Source organism: Microcaecilia unicolor, chromosome 10, assembly GCF_901765095.1.
Source record: "Microcaecilia unicolor chromosome 10, aMicUni1.1, whole genome shotgun sequence".
NCBI lineage: Eukaryota > Metazoa > Chordata > Amphibia > Gymnophiona > Siphonopidae > Microcaecilia > Microcaecilia unicolor.
In genome coordinates this window covers 145,703,199-145,724,759 of record NC_044040.1, presented here as the reverse complement: position 1 = coordinate 145,724,759, position 21,561 = coordinate 145,703,199, and the positions used below count along the sequence as shown (strand labels likewise).

The 21,561-nt window shown below is 42.8% G+C and overlaps 1 protein-coding gene across 1 annotated transcript in view; it reads right to left on the bottom strand.

Moving 5' to 3' along the window:
• Positions 1-8,586: 8,586 nt before the first annotated feature.
• SAG (S-antigen visual arrestin) overlaps positions 8,587-21,561 on the bottom strand; it is a 90,196-nt gene continuing 77,221 nt past the window's right edge. The window contains exons 14-15 of the mRNA XM_030215642.1: positions 20,611-20,622; positions 8,587-8,689 (exon numbers count right to left, since the gene is read on the bottom strand). Coding sequence (XP_030071502.1) covers positions 8,587-8,689; positions 20,611-20,622 — 115 coding nt within the window. The remainder of the gene's footprint in view (positions 8,690-20,610; positions 20,623-21,561) is intronic.

Genomic DNA, 21,561 nt, shown 5'->3' with positions numbered 1-21,561 from the left:
GGCTTGATCTTCAGCATTGCTAGCCTCTGCTGGGCGGGGTTATGTGCGTCTGACGTCCTGTACGTGCAAGACGTCAGACGCACAGAAGCCCTGCCTGCAGAGGCTAGTAATGCTGAAGATCAAGCCGGAGTCTGAAGACAGGACTTATGCTGGCGGGGTTTCGTGCCCCCCGCCAGCAAAGGTACGCGACGGTGGGTGGCTTGGGGGGGGGGGGGGTTGCACCTCCTGTCTTTTGTGGGATTTCTTTTCTTCTGTTGAGGTTTGTTGGGTGTTTTGGGGGGCGGGGGGGGGGGGGGCGTTGCCGCGAGGGGGCGGGGGGTGTTGGACCTCGGTCATTCTCTGGCGGGGCTCCATTTTATGTATGTAGCTTTTGGGTGGTTTTCTAGCCAGCGTTTCCTTGGCAGGGGGAGGAGTAGGGAAACGCGGTCCCTTCTTTCATTTTATGTTGGTTTTCCGCCCTCGACGTCATGACGTTTGACGCGAGGGCGGGGCAGCAAGTTGTTCAGTGGCTTCACCACCACGAACTTACGAACCGTTCTGGGACTCTGACTGACTTCAGTGACGTCAGTGTCCTCAGAACGTTGAGGTTGCCTTTTATTATAGTAGAAGATTAGATGAGCCGTAGGTCCGCCCCTTCTTTTGTTTGATAGGTGCATGACCCGTGATTGCATTCCGTTGCGTGGCAACGGCAACTGACGCCTTCGCCTCAGACGCTCCTCCCTTGTTGTATTCCTATTGGTGTGTTGCAGCTGTGACGCTCGTTTCAGATCATGGCGGCGCCCAGATGTACTGTGGTTAAAAGTGGTTACACAGCTTCGAACATTCAAACTTTTGAAGCTTCAAAGTGTGGTTCAGAACGTTCATGGTGCTTTTTATGTCCAGTTGGGGCGTGGCGTAGGTCGCAGATGGGGCGTGGCTTAGGGCGGTGGTGAGTAGTCCGAATAGCCAGGAGGACTACAGCAGTTCAGGACTCACTGCCACAGTTGGAGGGAGCTTCAGAACGTTCAAGGTGGGATTTATTTATATAGATACCCAGCTATCAGAATGACATCTAGAATACACTTCAAGCACAGTCTCTGCGCTCGGACACCAGGGTGACATCTCAGGCATGCGTATTGGCTCAGCCCCCACCTATCCAAAGCACAACCTTAACTGTCTTTTAGCCACAAACTCAGACCAACAGCGATGTATAATGCATTAAACCGCTATTCATATGAGTGAATTGAAAACGCTTTTCTGGTAGAGAGCGTTGATCCTCGGTTGCTTAAGACCTATACAGCAGGGGCATAGCTATCATGGGGCTGCAGGGGCATGGGCCCCCATAGATTTGGCCCTGGACCCCCCCCCCCTTCCCGCTGTGTCTTTTGCTGGTGGGGGACCCCAACCCCCCCCAGCCGAAGTCCTCTTCTCGGCCATGAGGCGTTGCTTGCTGAATGATCTGATCATGTTTCTGTGCGTGCGTCTGACATACTGCTGCAGGACATCAGACACACGCACAGAAATGGATTCAAACTTGATCAGATCATTCGGCAACGCTGTGCGGCTGAGAAGAGGACTTTGGCTGGCGGGGGTTGGGGTCCCCTGCCAGCAAAGGTACACGGCGGGAAGGGGGGTCGAGAGGGTTGCGGCGGCAGCGGGGGGGGGGGGGGGGTCAGCAATGCCGCACGGCCGAGAAGAGGACTTTGGCTGGCGGGGTTTGGGGTCCCCCGCCAGCAAAGGTACGCAGCAGGAGAGGGTTGGCAGCGGGGGGGGGTTTATGTTGGCATCCATCGGGCGGGGGGGGGGGGGGGTCGGTGGCACCGGGGAGGCTAAAATGTGTCCCCTCCCCTCGGGCTCTGGACCCCCTCCCGTTGAAGTCTGGCTACGCCCGTATTATACGGTACCACAATCTCATGTCTCAGGTATCCTCAGGTCTGGAGGCCCATTTGCAAAGCCTGTGTACCTTGTACATTTTCAGTGGTGTCCTGACAGCAGCACACACACGTGATATTAACTGGTGATGGCCCCACAGCGTCTCTATGGGCCCTGTTTACTAAAGGCGCGTTAGCATTTTTAACGCACCTACAATTAGCGTGCACGCTGTGTAGGTGCCTATAAGGATATTATAGACACATACATGGTTAATGGGCATTAAAAACACTGACACGCCTATAACGTGGCTTAGTAAACAGGGCCCTATTGGGCTCATTTTCAAAAGAGAAGGATGCCCATCTTTCGACATAAATCGGAAAATGGGTGTCCTTCTGACAGGGTCATCCAAATCGGTATAATCGAAAGCCAATTTTGGACGTCCCCAACTTCTTTCCGTCACAGGGACGGCCAAAGTTCAAGGGGGCATATCGGAGGCATAGCGAAGGCGGGACTTGGGCGTGCCTAACACTAGGATGTCCTCGACCCATAATCGAAAGAAACAAGGACGTCCGTGACGAACACTTGGACGACTTTACCTGGTCATGTTTTTCTTACGACCAAGGCACAAAAAGGTGACCGAAATTACCAGATGACCACCGGAGAGAATCGGGGATGATTTCCCCTTAATCCCCCAGTGGTCACTAACCCCCTCCCACCCTCAAAAAACATATTTAAAAATATTGATTGCCAGCCTCAGATGTCATACGCAGGTCCATGACAGCAGTATGCAGGTCCCTGGAGCAGTTTTAGTGGGTGCAGTGCACTTCAGGCAGGTAGACCCAGGCCCATCCCCTCCTACCAGAAACCCACTGTACCCACATCTAGGTGCCCCCCTTCACCTGTAAGGGCTATGGTAGTGGTGTACAGTTGCGGGTAGTGGGTTTAGGGGGGGGGGGTTGGGGGCGGAGGCTCAGCACACAAGGTAAGGGAGCTATGTACCTGGGAGCAATTTATGAAGTCCACTGCAGTGCCCCCTAGCTTTATTATGTTCTGATTTCAGAGGCACATCAATAACACTCTTGGCTCACAGCTCAGAGGTACAAGAACAAGGCCTGTGTGAAATTACGAGACGTTTATAGTGTTATATCCCCACTAGCCGTTAAGCCCGTTAAAACGGGCGAGATTTGTGTTTTGCAAAATGTAATAGTTCTCACCTCCATCCATCCATGTCCAGCAAACTTCGTCTCTCCCCTGCCCTCCCCTCCCCTGATCCATGTCCAGCAACCGTGCTCTCTCCCCTGCCCTCCTCCCCATGTTCAGCAGCACTCCTGTATCCCCTGGCCTCCCCCGTCCACCAACCATGCTCTCCCCTGCCCTCTCCCCATATCCAGCAACCCTCCTCTTTCCCTTGCCCCCCCCCCCGTCCACCAACCTTGCTCTCTCCCCTGCCCTCCCCCCATGTCCAGCAACCCTCCTCTCTCTCCTGCCCTCCCCTCCATCGATCCATGTCCAGCAACCCTGCTCTTTCCCCTGCCCTCCCCCCCATGTCCAGCAGCCCTCCTCTCTCCCCTGGCCTCAGCCCGTCCACCGACCCTCCTCTCTCCCCTGCCCTCCCCCCCATATCCAGCATCCCTCCTCTTTCCCTTGGCCGGCCACCAACCCTGCTCTCTCCCCTGCCCTCTCCCCATGTCTAGCAACCCTCCTCTCTGCCCTGCCTTCCCCCCATGTCCAGCTACCCTCCTCACCGCCGCTCCCTTCCCCCCTCCGTGCCGGGCCCCCTGCACTGACATGAGAGCGCCTCTCACCTCCGTGTGAAAGCGCTGCAGGCAGCAGCAGATCGCTCTGCTGCTGCCTGCAGTGCTTCCACACGGAGGTGAGAGGCGCTGTCATGTCAGTGCAGGGGGCCCGATACGGAGGGGGGTGGAAGCGACGACGACGACGTCGGGGATGGGGGGGGTGGAGGTTGGTGCACCGGCGATGTTGGTTCATTTCAACTTTCCAGGCTCCAGCCGCAGGCAGCGTCCGACTCCGTTTCCCTCTCTGTTCCGCCCTCTGACATCATCACATCTTGACACGAGGGCGGGACAGAGAGGGAAGTCTCTACTGCGCATTTGCGGGTGAGTCGGTCACTTGCCATTTATATGTTTGATATTAGTCTTATTTACTGTCTTGACAAGGGCCTCATTAAAATAAAACATTTTCACAAACTTACATATCCATGGAGTTCAGGATAGTAAAGCATTAGAAAAATAGTCTATCTATCTATGTGTGTATTTGATTAGCAGTTGGGGGTATAGTGAAAAGCTGTCGATCATTTATTAATTTGATATATTGCAAGAGACGAAAACCAATGGTATCTAAGCAGGGTACAATATAAAACTGTTGATAGTTGAGAAGAGAAAGATAAAAGATACGAAATAAGAGAGAGAGGCAAGAAGGATAGCCAGTCTGAAAAGGTGAGTTTTGAGTGCACTATTAAAAGCAGTGAAATAGGCTTCAGAGCAGATCTGTGGAGGGAGTGAGTTCCAGAGCATAGGACCGATATAACTGAAAGTAGAGGCAGGAGTAAAGTCCAGACAAATGGCAGGAGGAGGAGGAAGGGAAAGGAGACCATCATTAGAGGACCAGAGCATAGGGAATGGGTAGATGTTGTAAATAGTCAGGGCTCAGGGCATGGGGAAAGCATCCTTTGAAAGTGAAGGTCAAAAGTTTGAACCGAATATGAGCAGAAAGTTTGCTACTCTTTGGGAAAAGCTGATTCAACAAAAATGTATTTATGGGGATTTTAAACAATACACATGCCAGTATGTTACACCAGGGCTTATTTTTTTTTAATGCTACTTTCACAATATGAGGGCAATTCTATAATAGGGCACCTTGTGAGAACCCATTTTATAAAGGGAATGTAAGTTTCAATGTTGCTTTATAGAACACTGGCATCGCCTGGTCAACGTGCATAACATTTAGATGTGATCACTTATGCCAGCCACAGAGCTGGCATAGGATCTTGCACTTTAATATGGCTGCCTCCCCCATAAACCTATATCCCCAGATATTGAAAACCATTTAACCGGATAAATGGTTATATTCACCAGAGGATAGCCAGTTATCGCCTTCTGAATGTTCATGGTTAGTGGCTAGGAGATAACCGGCTACATTGCAAAATATAGTCAGCTATCCTCAAATATTCAATGCATAGCTGGCTATTATAAGCAGCCACACTGGGTTAATTAAATAGCTGGAATATCTTTGGCCAGTTTATACTTAACAAGCTATCTCTGAATATCAGTTAGGTGGGTAAGTTTAAACCATCCAAAAATAAACCGGATATTCAATGCTGGTCACTGGAAACGGCCCAGCATTGACTATCCGGGCTGACCGCCAACTGCAGGACTTAGCTGGGCTCCCTCCTGCAATCTGAATATCAGTCCCATAGTATTTAAGTTAGGCAGGATGTCCCTCCCATACTCTGCCCCTATAGACCCCCCCCCCCTTTGCAATACATACTATGAAAGTTTAGCAGGTATTTACAGAATAGCATTTAGGTGACATACTGGCCATTTATGCATGTATGTAAATGTTAGCATGCTAAACATTTATGTGCATAATGCACTCATAGGGGTCGGTATTCAAAGGAGTTTAATTGGGCAGGAGAAGCTTAACCAGGTAGTGCCACTGAATATCTCTGTCTGTGCCCTGAGAAAGGCAAGGACAAATCAAACTCGGGTATACATATAAAGTATCACATACCATGTAAAATGAGTTTATCTTGTTGGGCAGACTGGATACAGGTCTTTATCTGCCCTCAATTACTATGTTACTATATGTTACTAACCAGCCATTCCCTAACCGGCTAGTTTAAGGGTGGTCCAGGGTGGAGTTTGGGCATAGTCACAACTTAGCCAGTTATTTTTATTTATTTTATTTATTTATTTATTTAGATTTTGTTCACACCTTTTCCAGTAGTAGCTCAAGGTGAGGTACATTTAGGCAGCAATATTCGGTGCACTAATTAGCTAAAAAGGTTGTCCTCAGTTTATGTGACAAGTTAATTGGGCACTGGTCTGAATATCAACTGGTCCCCAGTTAACTAACAGGTCAGCGTACATACCAGGATATTCAATGCTGAAAGCCATGCATGCCCCAGTATTTAACATCCCAGGGTTAGGTTCAGCCAGCAACTGTGAGTGACATACAAGTCACTTACAATGTGGGCTGAATATTACTCCCATAAATGTTAGTGTTAGCCCACCTCATGTCTGGGTGTGATGTAAGATGAAACTGGATTCCGGCAAGCCTGATGGTAGTAGTCGTGGTGACTTTCCAGAAACCAGCACCCAGGAATGAGAAGTGGACAACAGTAACTAACCTCGTCTCCCACTCCAGGAGCGGGAGAGGAAAATAAACTAATTTCAGGATTTTACTATTTCTGAGAATACAAAAACACAATTTCACAATTTGTTATAATCAATCATTTAATTTAATTACTCTGAATATTTTAACCCAACAATGTAACTAACTTTTTAATTGGTAAAATGCAGTAGGTTTAACATGAAATCAACCTCTTAACCCCATAAATTTTCTTTTCACAGGATTCAACCCACCTTGGATCTCTATCAAATAAGTATTGATTTTAAATATTACACCTTTTTTTCTTCACTTGTTAAAGTTATAGAACTCCTATAAAGAATTCTATAAAGAATTTGATTCTTTGTTTTCAAATTCTTATTTTTCAGAATTTGCTTCAACCCTTTTTCCCAGAAGTAGCAGCACTCAGCCTTTCAGGTAAGTATATTTTCTTTTCCCCTTTTTGTCCTTCTAGGTTTTCTCTGTATTCCCAAAGTCACTTAGCTGTTACAGGTTTCCTTTTGTTGGTGTGTAGCATAGACTTTCTTGTGTGGGGGCCCTTCGATGTCCTCCGGAACGCGTTCTTGGTTCTTTGTCCAGCTTCCTCCTAAACCTAACGCTTAACCAAAAGAATTGTAGGCAAAACCCTCACTCCCTAATTTTTCTTGAGAATTCTCACTAATGGAATGGGTTACTTTGGCCAAATAACTACTTCAAAAAACAAATTAAATAAAATTCCCTATCCTTCTGGGCTTAAACTGTATTTTTGTGTGTCCCTGCACTAAAAAGAGAGACTGTCAACCTTTGTCTCACAGCACTACTCTCAGCATTCCAATTGCAGCCTTTTCACCAAACATTCCGTTCCTTTGCATGCCCTACATATACCCAGGTCAGCAAGGTTTTTTCCCTTAGCTGTGATTTTTATCCACTGAAAACCCCTTCCCTTTCCCTTACAAAGTTTCCAAACAGACATACATTAGATTCTTTCAACCTGTTCTCCTTAAACCCCACTTAACCTATACCAAAGCCCAACCACAGTAAAACTTTAAATAAATCTATCCCTTACAGCACATTCATCACCACACTAATCACCTTACTCTCACTCCAATCCTTCCCTGTTACCCCTTTTTCCTCAAAACCTCCTCTTCCTCCGCCCCACTCAGCGTCACGCACCCTCTCGCTCCTGCTGTCCGTCTCTCTCAGCCAACTGCCTGCAAGCCCCGTGACCTAGGAAACCTGACTTTAGCTTGGGGTTCCAAACCAACTAAATGTCCCTTTTAGCATTCCAACCTTTTTCTGCTGACCAACGGAATGTTGGTCAGCACATCTCCATCCCCAGGTAAGTATAAAAATTAATTCCTTTAACCCCCTATATTAGCACCTAGTTTATACAATTACCCCCTATATTTTGCTAGTCCTCTTCAAGCTCAGAATTAGGCTCACAGGGTCCCTCACATGACAATTGTATCATTTCTGACTGACAGCTATGAATGATAAACCAATATCACCATAGGATTAGGTCAGAAGAGTTTTCAGTGGATGTTGAATGATGCCAAATTCATCCCACAGTCTTCTCAGTCTTTGTTTTGTCCTTTGTAGTGCTTTACTTTATGGCCCTGTGATTAAAAACCACAGTACACCTGGTTCAGTGAGTGAAGGAAGTACCCTGCCCAGCCCCTCGAGAAATCTTCTACTGGTGGAATTTTTAATGAGAGATACATTCTAAAAATGATTGTTGGCTACTATTGGGACTGCAGTAGCTATGTGGACCAAAGGTTAAAAGGCTTCAGTAATGATTTCATTTATCTTGATATACAACTTTAACCAAAAGATAGTCAAAAGTGGCTTACAAACATATCCTCTATAGCAGTGATCCCAAAAACCTGCCCAGCCAGTCTAGTTTTCAGGATAGCAACAGTGAATATACATGAGATAAATCTGCACACAATGGAGATCTATCTTGGGCATTGTCATTGTGCATCTCTTGAAAACTAGGTTGGCTGAATATCGTCTAGGACCGGTTCAGAACCACTGCTCTATATTTACACATTCCTACCTAAAATAAAGCTTTACTACTTTCAGCAACAAAACTTTAGACACTATTCACAGCAATCAACCACAAAGCCACAGAAGGCGCATTACAACTAAAATTAAATAACTTGTAAAATGATCTCCAGTTCTAAATGCCATGTTATATTTATTTATTTTATTGCATTTGTATCCCACATTTTCCCACCTATTTGCGGGCTCAGTGTGGCTTACAATACATTGTAAATAATGGAAATGCAATTTGTTACAATCAGTTATGGATTACATTGTGAGAAGTTAAGCGAGACATCCTATGCTTCTTTCTTGTAGATTTTCAGGTGGCCATCTTGACCCATGTGCTCATTTAACCTCATCTTCCTCCTCAACTTTATCATCCATGTGTAACTCATCATTCAGCTGCTGACGAGCAAACTCCTCAAACACCAGGTCTTCATCTGGTTCACTAAAATAAAGACAAATGCATGTACATAACTGCTTACAAAGCCAAAAGTTGGGTTTTGTGTTCCATGATCTAATCACTCTTCTTTCCTCATCCTCTCAGTGACCATAAAAGCAAAATAGTGACTGGGTCACCTGTCTTCAAAACAGTTCAGTGCTAATGTTCTACTTTATCTCAGCAACCCTCTGTACACATCTTTCTTAGACCCTGCCTAGTTGTGCCAGCATCCATAGAAATATGGCCCTCTTTTATTAAAGTTCATTAAGCAGTTAATGAGGGAATTATTATTTATTAGGATTTATTTACTGCCTTTTTGAAGGAATTCACTCAAGGCAGTGTACCTCAAATTAGTTCAAGATGCTAGTACAGTCATGCTAACAATTAATTAACAGTTTGACACTTAAAGACCTGTTTTAGAGAGAGTATTCAGATGGGAACTGAGATGTCATGGTTGAGATCTGCTCAGTTCCCCTGGTATTTCACAAAAAGGTCTGGCAAATGCAGAGCCTTTTGTAAAATACCCATACCTAGGATGCTGGCAAATATATGAGTATTTGATGACATATTCAGCAGGAGAGCAATTAAAAAAAAAAACTTCTTTGATGGAAATATCTACTGCATTATTCTACTGTGTTTATTATTCTTATCTACTGAACTATTAAAAAAAAAAAAAAAAAAAAGAAGAAGGTTCTTGCATAATACAGTAGGGATAGGCAACTGGACAGTTTTCAGTTTATTAACTTTCCCATGTCGTTTATGGAAATTTTCACTTTATTTTGGCTCTCTTAGCCATTTTGCATTACGGGAGCAATGTCATTAAGAGTGTGTCCTGCTTGCAAACAGTGTGCACTCTAATCCCCTAATTTAACAAACAGCTTCACCAGTCTCCCCATTTACTTGCCTTCCTCCATTATCCTATTATCCACTATTTCGTCACCTCTTTTGATCCCCTGTCTCTTGCCACTCATTCCCATCTCCTCACTCACTATTTTCCCCTCCTCTATTCTGTCAATATTTTGCCCAGTGATCTGTACACATGAGGTGACATCCAATCCCTTAAAGTAGTGAATTGAATGATGGTCTTGAGAAAGACCTTTGATAGAAAAAGAATGTTGTGACGGTGAAAGTGAATTTTTAGCATTTGCCAAAAAGGATTAAACTGACTACATGCATGTTTTTCATTTTTGGTTATATATCAGTTTGATATTAGATCTTGATCTACTTTTGTGTTTTATAAAAGGAAAGTATTTAGCTCACTAAAGGAAACATATGCACCTCTGTGACTTGACAAAATTGCCTCACCAAAAGCTCTTGCAAAAAGTTACACTTGCTTAGAGGCAGATATCATTTTTCTACCTAAGTCTGTATGAATATGTGCACAATTTATGTTTCAATCATTTTTATTACTATTACAACTTGCAAGAAATACAACAGAACCTTAAGAATAAAAGGATAACAACACTCTAAAAGAATTCCACAATCCTTCCATTCTTCTCTCCCCTCTGCAGTTGGCTCCCCCTAATAAACATAAACAGCAAAGTTCACCACCTCAGCAATTCAGTAAATAGCTTCTAGCCCTGGGAGGCAACATCCTCCCAAAAGGCTCCCAGGTCTCTGAAAACATCTTACTAGAGCGACTCTCTATGGAAAAAATCCCCCGTCCCTCCACCCGCATTTGCTGGACAAGAAGGGAATGTCACTCAGGTAGAGTGGGACCAGTAGATGACAGTCAGTTTAGTAATATGGCCTTGATCCAAAAAAGAATAGCCTTGCGGCGAAACTGCAAGAAGCCTGGTGGTACCAGATCAGTGTACACATACTGGCCAAATAAAAGATGAGGATCACAGGAGACAATACAACCCCAATAAGTACACAAAGTAGAATGCATCATACCCCCAAAAGTATACGTAACCGGGCAAAGCCACACTGTGTGTCTCAGAGTTGCTGAAGTGCTGTCACATTTTGGTCACTCCCCTGGCTTCTATGCCCGCCTTATGAGCCCGATACGGGGAAATATGCAGCCATAGAGTAAATTTGTAAAGCAATTCTCTTAATATAGATTGAGACATTGTATGAATCCCTAAAACAAATTTTTTGAACTGCTCCGACAAAGTAAAATGAATGCCAGCAGACCAATTCTTCGCAAAGGTGGCATAATCCAAATCTGGGATAGTATCTTTCAAATATCGGTGATGGAACTTTGAAGACACTCTCAGCCAGGAACAAAGTGTAAAAGCTTCAGATAAAGTTTCCTGTACATCTTCAGTAAGATCTGTCCAGAGCAAAGAAGAAATGTAGTGCCTTATTTGCATGTATGCAAAATAGTAAGAAGGAGGCAATTGATACTCTTGCTGGAAGGCTTCGAAAGACTTGAATTGTCCTTCTCCATTCACCACATCTACAATATAATGAATGCCCATCCTTGCCCAACTGTGAAAGAGGCAAGTCCTGACCAGGGGGAAAGGCTGGATTACTGCATAATGAAAGATGAGGGAGCACAGAAGCAGAAAATTGATGCCTTCTACATATTCATCTCCAAACCAAATGTAAAGATTGTAGCAGAGGGTAACGCTGAAAGGTGGCAACTTTGTCATGAGAGGGAAAGGACCCTTTCTGTATGACAGTCTGATAATAGTCCAGTAAGGGGCTAATAACCTGTGGCTGTAATAATTTATAGTATTCGCCAGAGAAACAGTCTATTCCGGGTGAAGAGTATGGTTTCAACTTTTTTTATAGCCTGCTGAAGCTCCTTAGCTTGAAGTGGAGCATTTAAGATCTGGATTTCCACCTCTGATGGACACGGGAGTCCTGCCTTGTCCAAAAAATCTAAAGTAACCTGTGTATCCCATCTGGCCTTGCGACATAGAGATTCCGAAAGTGTTCCATGAAGAGGTCTGCTATTTGGTCTGGTCGATTAACAATGTACCCAGTACGATCACAAAGGGCTCCAATTGTATGGCCCCCCCCCCCCCCCACCCCCAGGGCTTAAACCAGCTGTGCCAGCATTCTTCCTGGTCTATTACCGAACCTATGGAACTTATATTTATGATAAATCAGACTTCTCTGGGTCTGTTCATGAATTAAAGATTTTAAGGTGACCTGTGCAGATAAATATGCCTCTTTATTTTGCAGAGTCATGAATATAAGCTCTTCCAGCTCCATGCAGCTTCGCTTCCAGGATACAAATACTACTCGCCAACTTTTTGCTATCATTTCTCCCCACATTACAACTTTAGCAGCATCCCAAGAGAGCTCTGGTTGATCTATATGTTGTGGATTAGCTTCTCATTTGAATTGCAAAAAGTCTGAAACTCTGTGTTGTGACCTAAATAAGCAGGAAAGTGCCAACCAGAGGAAAGGTAAAAGAAAGAAGGAGCTTCTAAGTCTAGCCATACTGCCAAATGATCCAAGAGTGCGTCTGAATCGATGACTGTTTCCATGACTGAGTGAAACAACGCAGTGGAGACAAAGATGTAATCTATACATGAAAAGGAGTCATGAGTCCTGGACCTAAGCATGTAATCTCGGTCAGCTGGATGAAGCAAACGCCATGCATCTACCAAGTTGAGAGATGTGCTAAAGGACTCAAGCACTCCCCCCGCCGGGCTGCAATGTAGCCCTAGGACATTAGGCGGATGAACTATCTAGTTGTGCATCAATGAGGAGTTTCATATATCCCAACACTATCAGAGGTATTTCCTGGTAAGGCAATAGGCATCTCAACAATGAAGGATAAAACATCTTATCAAATGGGCTGGGGCCATTCAAGTAAGAAGTAATATCTCCCTCCCCTGCAACCACAATTTAAGCAACAATATCTGCCGTGAGCAATTTTTAAAGAGCACCTTCTCTGTGCAAGCCAAAGATTTGCTTAGCAAAACGGCCACTCCCCCCTTCTGCTACCGGAGGATGCAAAAAAGATATTGCTAACCCAGGCACGCTTATGTTTCAGCTGTTCGGCATCATTAAGATGCGTCTCTTGTAAACATGCAGTGTCTGTCCCCTGCTGCATCAATGCAGCCAATATTTTCGAAAGCTTTATTGGGGACGTAATACCATCCACATTCCACATCACAACTCTACAGGGGGGGATGACAGGCAACGTAACCACAAGGAGGGTAAGAATGTTCTCAGCCCCACTACTATCAAAAGGTCGGAGCACTCAGCCTTCACCATAACCAGAAACAGCAAAATAAAACTGTGTGACATTTCTAGAATTATGTTGGGGGGAGCCAACCCCATCTAGAATAAACCCCTCTTCCCACCAAACCCCAGATCTACCAACATTTGTATCTCCCTCTGGAAATACCACCCGATTCTCAACAACAGATATAACCACTGTAGAAATAAACAAAAACCCAGTCACTAAAATATTCTCCTTCTGATTTCTACACCTCTCACACCCACCCCTAACACCCATACCCAAATGTGTAAGGAGCGTGTCCTGATCCCAAAACCCTTCCCCTCCCCCCAACCACCCTATATGCCTTGAGGCCCCACGCCCCTCAGTTATCACAGGAAGTTGATCTTAAAACTAAACTTACAGTTATAACAGTTATAACTCACAGTTATAACTCACACTCTAATATTTATATACCATACAGGTTTTAGATGCCAGAAAACTTTAGGTATATAAATGTGACTTCAGCTCTCCTCCTGCTGGGGACTGTAGTAGTGAGTTGAGAAACAAAGTCTTGAGCTGCTGTGATAATTTCAAAAGATTGCCAGTGACCATTCATGTATACCTTTCAAGATTGCTGGATAGAGCAGCATGAATCTAAGTTGTTGTTCGTGGAGCTTTGCACAAAGTGCAGTAAACTTCCACCTTTGTTCCTGTAAGGATGCAGAGTAGTCTTGAAAGATTTTGATAGTATGACCCTCATATTGTAGACTATCTGCCTATATCCTCTCAAAATCTCTACCTTGTGGATATAATTATGAACCTTGATGATGCTAGCTCGAGGGTTCTGTTGGCAATCTTGCATACGACCTAAGCGGTGCGCCCACTTGAGACAGAGACCTGCGCCCACTTGAGACAGAGGCCCTGCATGATCGGACAGTGCAAATTCTGCTTTAAACCAGCGTTCTAACATGGAGGGAAGTATCCAGTTGTCCAATGATCCTCAAATTGTTGCAACGTGACCGGTCTTCTAAGTCATCTATTTTCACCGCATGATCATAGAATGAGGCTTCCAATCTGCTTATGGCTGCAACCGTCGAAGGGGAAGCATCTTCTAGTGTAGAAACCCTCAGTTCCAGCTCTCTGGTCCAGCGGCTAGTTTCAGTCAAAAGCAACTCTAAATTTGATATCTGCCCCCGAGAACTGACCCACACTGGGCTCAAGTGCATTCCCCATGGCCTCGGTAAGTTGTAGAAGTCGTTCATCTGTGAAGGCTGTACTGCTCTGCCACATTGTTTCCTCCTGCTTCCCTTCTGCTGCATGCAGCTTCTTTTCCTCCCATCTGGGTCCTTTAGCTGACATTTCTCCCAGTAAAACACACAAATATTTGTCCACGAAACAGCCCTTTACCAAGGCTCAGGACTGACCTTTAAGAGTGATGTACTGTAAATTGAATTTTAAGATTATTTTGGTGTGGGAGCCTCAGAGAATGAAAACATGTCTCACTCTCTCAGTGCATCACGTGGTCTCCATGTGTGCCATTTATAACATATGCATGTATCTCAGGTCTGCCCTACTTCCATCTTCAGGATTGCCAAGGCATATATAATGTGGGTATATATCTATTTCTATATCTATGTAAATAACACACAAAGGTTTATAAAACTAACCTCTGCATGGCCAAAATGTATCCATATAACCATAGGACAGGCTAGTGGCCCTCCAGGGTCAGAGATATAAGAACATAACAGTTGCCATACTGGTCAGACCAAAGGTCCATCTAGCCCAGTATTCTGTTCCTAACAATAGCTAATTCAGGTCATAAGTACCTGCTTCTACCACATTCTTTGATAAGTTCCAGAGCTTAACTAAGTGTTGAGTGAAAACAAAAATTATGTTTGCCTATTTGTTTTAAATGTATTGTTATATCCCCTAGTCTTTATACTTTTTGAAAGAGTAAATGATCAATTCACGTTTATCTGTTCCACTCCAGTCAGGATTTTATAGACATAAGTACATAAGTAATGCCACACTGGGAAAAGACCAAGGGTCCATCAAGCCCAGCATCCTGTCCATGACAGCGGCCAATCCAAGCCAAGGGCACCTGGCAAGCTTCCCAAACATACAAACATTCTATACATGTTATTCCTGGAATTGTGGATTTTCCCAAGTCCATTTAGTAGTGGTTTATGGACTTGTCCTTTAGGAAACCATCTAACCCCTTTTAAAACTCTGCTAAGCTAACTGCCTTCATCTTGGAGAGAAGACCTCTAACATATCTCCTCTAGGCAGTCTTCTCTCCTAGATGAAGACCCTAATCTCTTTAGCTTTTCCATATACGAGTCATTCTTGCTCTTTAATTATTTTGGTTACCCTTCTCTGTGCCCTTTCTAATTCCAATATATCTCTTTTGAGATGCAGCAACATGCAACACAGAACACACAAAGTGTGGTCTCACCATGGAATAATACAGAGGATTATATTATTATTTGTTTTATTCTCTATTTCTTTCCTAATAATTCCTAACATTCTCTTTGAATTTTTGGCCACTGCTGCACACAGATTGTCCGTGATGACACCTCGATCCTTTCTATATGTGTGTGTGTGGGGGGGGGGGGGGGGGGGGGTGGGAGGGGTGACTCTTAATATGTAATGTAGCATCATTAGCTATACTATTCAACCTAATGATGACCCCACTAGGCAGGTCCCTTTCCAAACAAAGCTTTAATCCTTTTATCTATGCTGACAACATTACAATCTATATCCCTTTCAAAAATAACTCATCAGAAATCACCTCCAAAATCACAAACAGCATAAAAACCATGGAATCCTGGGCATCAGCCTTCAAGCTGAAATTGAACTCATCTCCATACAATACTGAACGCTTCACAACCATCAACACCTTGGGATCATCTCTCCCAATGTCAGACAATCTGAAAATCCTAGGAATCACCGTAGATCGTGACTTATCACTCGAAAACCAGACTAAGGCCACTACAAAGAAAATGTTTCACACAATGTGGAAGCAAACATATAAAACAATATTTCCCATGAGATGTATTCCACAACATGATCCACACCATGGTTCTAACCTATGTGGATTACTGCAACAGAATCTACACAGGGTGCAAAGACCAAATCTTAAAGAAATTACAAACAGTACAAAATACAGCAGCTGGACTCATTTTCAGAAAAAAAAAAAGGTTTGAAATTTCTCCAAAAATTACACTGGCTACCAATCAAGGCACGCATATCCTTCAAGATCTGTTCTCTGGCCTACAGAATAATTTTCGGCCTCTCACCAGGCTGCATGATCAACCTAATAGATCTACCAATTCGAAATGCAACTAAGTCAGCAAGATCTTACCTTACCCTCCACTTCCCTAGATGTAAAGGCCTTAAATACAAATCAACATACGCTTCTGGATTCTCATATGTTTGCACCAAGCTCTGGAACACACTACCAAAAGACCTAAATCTCAAGGACAATTACCTAATCTTCCGAAAACACCTGAAAGCCCATTTTTTCAGAAAGCTCCTCCCCACTGAACCAGCCTAACCAACCAGACTACTGAACAACACTACATGAAAATGACAATAGGCAGAACTGAACAAAACTTCCGTCACCCAATTCATCCGAAACACTTAGCATGCCTACATGAGGCAACTATAAACACATAAAGCCTGTCAGTCAAGACTGTTAATCGCATTCTTCTATATAAATTGTAATCTTGTTCTATACAAACTGTAAACAATTTACTCCAGACTCTTGTAAACCACATTGAACTTACCAATAGGTAGGAAAATGTGGGCTACAAATGCAGAAATAAATAAAATAAATAATGTACATCACACTTGTCTACTTGTCTACATTAAACTTATCTGCCATTTGGAGAGTGTTAAATTCAGTCATGCTCCATATTTTCTTATGTCTTTAATTTTGACCACAGTAATAGCAGGTATAATATTATACAGATAGGTTATTCTTATAAAGTTATATGCATAAATTGAGTTGGCTGATTTAAAAGTATAAGCCAGCCAAATATGTGCAAATAGAAATGTTAGGTATTATTAGGAAAGGAATGGAAAACAAAAGTGAGGACGTTATAATGCCTTTGTATTGGTCCATGGTGCGACTGCACCTCAAATACTGTATTCAATTCTGGTCGCCACATCTCAAAAAAGATATAGTGGAATTAGAAAAGGTGCAGAGAAGGGTGACAAAAATGACAAAGGTGATGACTTCCCTATGAGGAAAGGCTGAAGCATCTAGGACTCTTCAGCTTGGAGAAGAGATGGCTGAGGGGAGATTTGATAGAGGTCTGTAAAATAATGAGTGGAGTGGAACGGGTAGACGCGAATCGTTTGTTTACTCTTTCCAAAAATACTAGGACTAGAGGGCATGCGATGAAGCTACAAAGTAGTAAATTCAATATGAATCGGAGAAAATATTTTGTCACTCAATGTGTAATTAAACTCTGGAATTCGTTGCCAGAGAATGTGGTAAAGGCAGTGGGGTTTAAAAAGGGTCTGAACGGCTTCCTAAAGGAAAAGTCCATAGACCATTATTAAATTGACTTGGGGAAAATCCACTGCTTATTTCAGCATAAAATGTATTGAGTTTTCTGGGATCTTGCCAGGTATTTGTGACCTGGATTGGCCACTGTTGGAAACAGGATGCTGGGCTTGATGGACCTTTGGTCTGTACCAGTGTGGCAATACTTATGTATTTATTTTATACAAATAGCTTATCCATATAAAGCTATATGTCTTGCAGCCAAGGAAATATTGCCTTGTCTATCCAAGTGTTCCACAATTAAGCTCCTAAGAGGGTAATCTACTGAGAAAGGAACTATCTTTGTTCTTCAATGACATTCATTCATATATAAGATTTTTTAGAAGGAAGATAGGACCCACCTAGATCTTATATTTTGACAGAACACAGGAGTCCATTATTATGAGAAGACATAAAATATGCACACAAGGTGTCTTACCTCTCCTTCCCTTTATTACCAATGCAGAGCCAGAAAAAAAAGCATGGACAGAAAGTGCAATGGTCAGTGAAGAAACAGATATATGCTTCCTAACATGTCTTGAGCTTGGGCTGATTTATATAATGTCTCTTGAGTTTAAAGGAATTTATAGAAGTAGTCATTTTATGAACACTGCATCTCACATCTCAGTACTTCTTTCTCCCCATTCTTGGGCAGCAAAAGAACAGAAGGCACAAATGTTCTGTATGAATTAACATGCGCTTTATTGGAATACTGACATACAAGCTGACAGTACTCCCACCTTAGGCAGCAAAATATAGTGAGCCACTAGGGGCCATGGTTCAATCAATATTTTGCAAAGGTGGCATTAGCAACTAGAGAGCTGGGGGCTCAGATGGAGATTGGCCCCAGATTGGCCCCATCCAAACAAAAGGCAGTGACTCCCAAATCTGTTCTGGGGAAACCCCAGTCAGTCTTTTAGGATATTCCCAATGAATATGCATCAAAACCTTGATTTATTCATATCACATTTCCTTCTTAATCAATATTGTTTTTTTGCACATAAATGCCTACTGCATTTTACTTAGTTTTCATATTATCTCTACACTCATACACTCTCATTCATACTACACAGCATAACTGTCACAACATAACTCTATAACGAGATACAGAGATTTTTTACATATGCAATGAAATTGCCTCCCCAGTGTCCTCAAATGGATTTTTACAAAGTTTTTCTTTCTTTTTATGGATCCTTGATGTTATAGATAACCAAATTGTCACTTATCACAGTTAACTTTTCAGGACCTTGACTCTAGCAGTTCAATACTGGTTTTCAAATCACTTATCTTGAAGCAATTTCGTAATATATGCTTGTTTAACTGCAGTTCTCCTCTTCCTGCTGCATTTCTCTGTACTCCTCGTAAATATACGTTTTAAATCCTCAGGTAAGCTGTAGACATTTCCTTTCTCTCCAATGCTACTGAACAGTCTATAGTGTTCTCGTGCTCAATCCGAGTCAAACCCTACGCATTCTAATGCGTTTCGCTCATAGCGTCTTCCGGGGCTCAAATAAACAAGAATATATAATTAGAACATAGGAAAATCTACTGTTTTCCCCCTTAATTAACTCAACTTTCTTCAAATATATTTTCAGTTTCATACCTTATACCACAATACCGACTGCTTAGTCAGGGTGGGTCTCCCCCAGGTGTCCAAAGCAATAGTGCTGAAACTCTTGAACGCTGGAGCATGTGCTCTACTTTTAACTAACTCTATGATGACATCATCGCTAACATGCATATCCACAAATTCCTGTCCAGTCTACCTCCTTATTAAGGCCAGTGGGATGTACAGTGTGCCATTCAAAAATTATTTGTTGCTCTTTTTAAGCATTTTCTGCAATACATTTCCACTTTCTGTTCCCTCACATACCGCAATTCTGCTAACGAGTGATTATGAGACAGCCAATGTGCTACTAACGGGGTATCCACCTTAGACAATCGAATGTTACTCAGGTGTTGAGACAATCTATACTTATTTTTTTTAATCGTTTGCCCTATGTACCACAGTCCATAGGGACAACAGATTCCATAAATTACCATCTCAGTATTACAATCTGTGTAGGCTCTCAAAACGAATTTCTTCTGTTTAGTTTGATTGGGTATATCCACCCGAGTTCTTTCTAAGATATATTGACAATAAGTGCAAGCTTTGCACCTGCTATGACCCCCTATCTGATGAATCCTGGTCTGCTTCCTTATCAATCTTTCCCCTAAATTTTGACCCCTTGTATATGCACAACAGGATTCAGTCTCAATTTCATTGCATGTGTAAAAAATCTCTGTATCTCATTACAGAGTTAAGTTGTGACAGTTATGCTGTGTAATATGAATGAGAGTGTATGAGTGTAGAGATAATAGGAAAACTAAGTAAAATGCAGTAGGCATTTATGTGCAAAAAAACAATATTGATTAAGAAGGAAATGTGATATGAATAAATCAAGGTTTTGATACATATATTTGTAGTTACTGTGTTAAGGGATTGTATTGGTAGTAACTAGATTGAAAATTTGAATTCTCACAGAAGTAGGGTTCAATGAATATGCATGAGATAGATTTGCATACCAAGAAGGAAGTGTATGCAAACAGATCTCATGAATATTCATTGTAGATATCTTGAACACTTGATTGGCTGGGGTTCCCCCAGGATAGGTTTGAGAATCACTGCAAAAGGGTGTTCTGCTGCCCCTGATTTCTGGAATACATTCAAATCCACCTATCACTGACTAACTGTGAATTTTAACAAGCCATTATCTCACTTTTGCTTCTATTGACCCATTTGAGTAATAAATCATGGTCTTTCCACTTTGGGAACATTCAGCTATCCAAGACCCCAAAATATGCTGCCAGTGTTGACTACATGTATATTTTTGGCATATTAAACTATAAACATTTCTTACTTAGTAATGCATCAAGCTGTACAAATATTAAGTCATTGTAGTTAAAGACAGAACATTATGGCCCTGAACCAGATACTGTCAATCAAAGAACAAGTAGATGTTATACTCAGAGGCTTTGAGCCAATAGGATTCAGAGTTTTGGAGTGAAATATAAAACACAGTCACAAAGGAGAAGACTTGTCATTTCTTCCCCAGAGGGGGTCCAAATTTGAGTGTTCTGCACCCATTGCATGGAACAGCTTGTGCTCTTTGTGTGTGACAGATTATATGTTTGCATATTTATTAAGCTATGTACATGAATCAGATCCATGCATTTCGGTAGTCCTCTGTGATTAGCCCTTATAAACACCTGTGTTTTGCTCTTAATATCTTTTGAAGCTTTGTAATTACTGCTTGCTTCAGGACATGCTGGGAGGAGCAGAACTTCACTTTCCTCCGGATTGCTGTCTTGAGAAGGACATGGAAGCTGTGTCTAGGATATAGATCCAGTGTGTTGAGAGACCTCAATCTCTCCACTGCTTGTTTTTTCCTCTCAGGGTAGCAATTCATAGTGAATTTTTCCCTGTGCTGTGGTACCTGTTAGTGCCCTGTTTCAGCATTTCAAGCTTCATTCACTGATAGTTCTCTCTTCTGGAGAGGGGCTGATCACAGACTCTGACTCAGTCTGTATGTACAGAATCCTAATCCATTTTAGCACAACTGTAAGTGATTGAGTTATTTATCTTGTCATCAACTGTATTAAATAAAGAGTGGAATAGAGGATTGGAGTCAAATCTTGGTAACTAGAAGCCCCAGGTTTAAGCCTCTGGTTATACAGGGCCAAAGGAACTCCAGCTAAAGATGATGTAGAGGAGTAGTGAGTGGGGAAACTCCATTCAGGGACCCACTAGGAGCTTAGCTCCCTGAACAAGGGACTAAGAGAAGAGTAGGAGTTGTGAATTTGATGAGTCTGTCAGTCTGTTAACCAGCTATCATCCTTAGACCCCAGTAGAAGAAAGGGGTTTAAGGCTGCAAACAGTCTCATTGGTAACTACATCTTCTATGTGACAGGATATTTCACCTACTCAGGGGTTTATGCTACACCTGTTCACAAGGGCAAAACGCTCAGCATTCAGAGAATCTATACCACCAGAAAAAAAACATATTAACACCACTGGGATAACAGCACAGTAATCCTGTTGCCACCCTACAAGAACTACTTGAAATGTAATGTAATCTGAACACCATAACTTAACAGCTAAGCTTAAAGGATGTTAACTAGCTGGGAGGGAACTGGAAATAAGACCAAAAGTTAGAAACA